At 67.1% G+C, this 1,488-nt stretch overlaps 1 protein-coding gene across 1 annotated transcript; it reads right to left on the reverse strand.

Moving 5' to 3' along the window:
* Nucleotides 1-5: 5 nt before the first annotated feature.
* On the reverse strand, nt 6-1,307 carry LOC136533885 (probable glucuronosyltransferase Os04g0650300; the record flags this gene model as incomplete). The annotated part of the gene is made up of 1 exon (XM_066526413.1): nt 6-1,307. A coding segment is annotated over exon 1 (747 nt), but the record flags the coding sequence as incomplete, so codon positions are not given.
* Nucleotides 1,308-1,488: the final 181 nt, after the last annotated feature.

The raw sequence follows: 1,488 nt of genomic DNA on the forward strand, positions 1-1,488 counted from the left end.
AGAACGTACCTGAGCGCGTGCATTCGCAGGCTCGCGGTGGAGTCGACAGGGCCGGTGATGTGGAGGAAGTCGAGGTTGGAGCGAGAGAGCACCGCGGCGACGGCGTCGGTGCGGTGCCTGGACTCGACGACGATCCACACGAGCTGGGCATCGACGAGGCGGAGTGTGTGCGCCAGAGACGTGAGCGATGGCACCTGGAGCGCGGAGGTGGTGGTCGGGGTGACAGCAATGACGGGCCTGGCGGGTCCCGCGCCGCGGCGCTTGGTGCTGCGCTGCGCGTTCTGGACGGCGGCGAGGATGCGGTGCGCCTTGAGGAGCTCGCTGGGGTCCGGGTGGGGCCAGGCGCGGACGCGGATCGGGTGGCGGCCGACGAAGACGGGGCCGTGGTGGTGCTGCGGCTGCGGGTGGGCGCCGATCTCGGCGGCCACGGTGGTGGTGGTGGTGACGGTGGTTGTCGTGGTGGTGGTGGTGGTGATCGTGGCCATGGCCGTGGCGTTGGCGCCCGCGAGCACGACGGCGGGCGGGGACACGAGGGAGACGAGGTGCGCGGCGGGGTTGATGGGCGGGGTGGGCAGGAAGAGGAGGTAGACGATGAGGCGGGAGAAGTGGAAGCCGACGGCCATGGAGGTGGCGCAAAAGAGCGCGTGCAGCAGCAGCCACGTGGCCGGCAGCGACGACTTGGCCGGCTCCGGCGCCGCGTCTGGCGGCCCCGCCGCGGGTCTCAGGCCCGGCCACAGCGGCGGGAGCTTCATGCCGACCGGACGACCTGCGGACAAGATCCCGCGCGCCCCCCTGCGGCCTCTGCACTGCGGTTCGCGCGTTCGCGGGCGTGCACCCCTCCGGCCTCCGGTGCGGTGCTCTCGCAGTCAGTCGCAGCCTACTACGCGCAAACCAGCCAGCGGGCGGTGGCAGCAGCAGTAGTCGGCGGTGGCGGTGATGGGGAGCTAGCTGCTGATGCGAGGTGGCAGGCGGCAGGCAGGATAGGCTACTGCTGCAGCAGGATTAACCAGTGCGGGCACGGGGTGATGCAATTATTAAGGGCAAGCGGCTGGTGTGGTGGCCCCTTCCGGCCCCTGGGAATTTGGCAATTGGCAGCGCCAGCCCGCGCGGCGCGGCGAGGAGCAGTGCCGGTCTGGTGGTCTGGTCTGGTGCCCGGAGGGAAAAGGACACCCAAGTTGGGTGGCTGACGGTGGCCTCGGACTCACTGGTGACTGGCCTGGCCTCCAGAAAGGGTCGGAATATTTTCGGCCGTTAGGCAGTGTGCGCTGACAGGAAGACACGCTTTCGTGCACTGCGCCCCGTCTTAAAGAAAAGAAAAGGCTATTCACTTTACTACCTCCATTCTTGCCTGCCGCCTAAACCCTAATGCCTACTCCGTAAACCCTAAACCCTCCTGAGTCCCATCAGACAGAGTATTGAGCTTGGGTAAACGCCATTGAGCTACAGGAGTGGTTTTACTGCTTGCTCACTGGAGTCCACAGCAGGTCA

This window comes from Miscanthus floridulus, unplaced genomic scaffold (assembly GCF_019320115.1).
Source record: "Miscanthus floridulus cultivar M001 unplaced genomic scaffold, ASM1932011v1 os_1282_1_2, whole genome shotgun sequence".
In the NCBI taxonomy this organism is placed as follows: Eukaryota; Viridiplantae; Streptophyta; class Magnoliopsida; order Poales; family Poaceae; genus Miscanthus; species Miscanthus floridulus.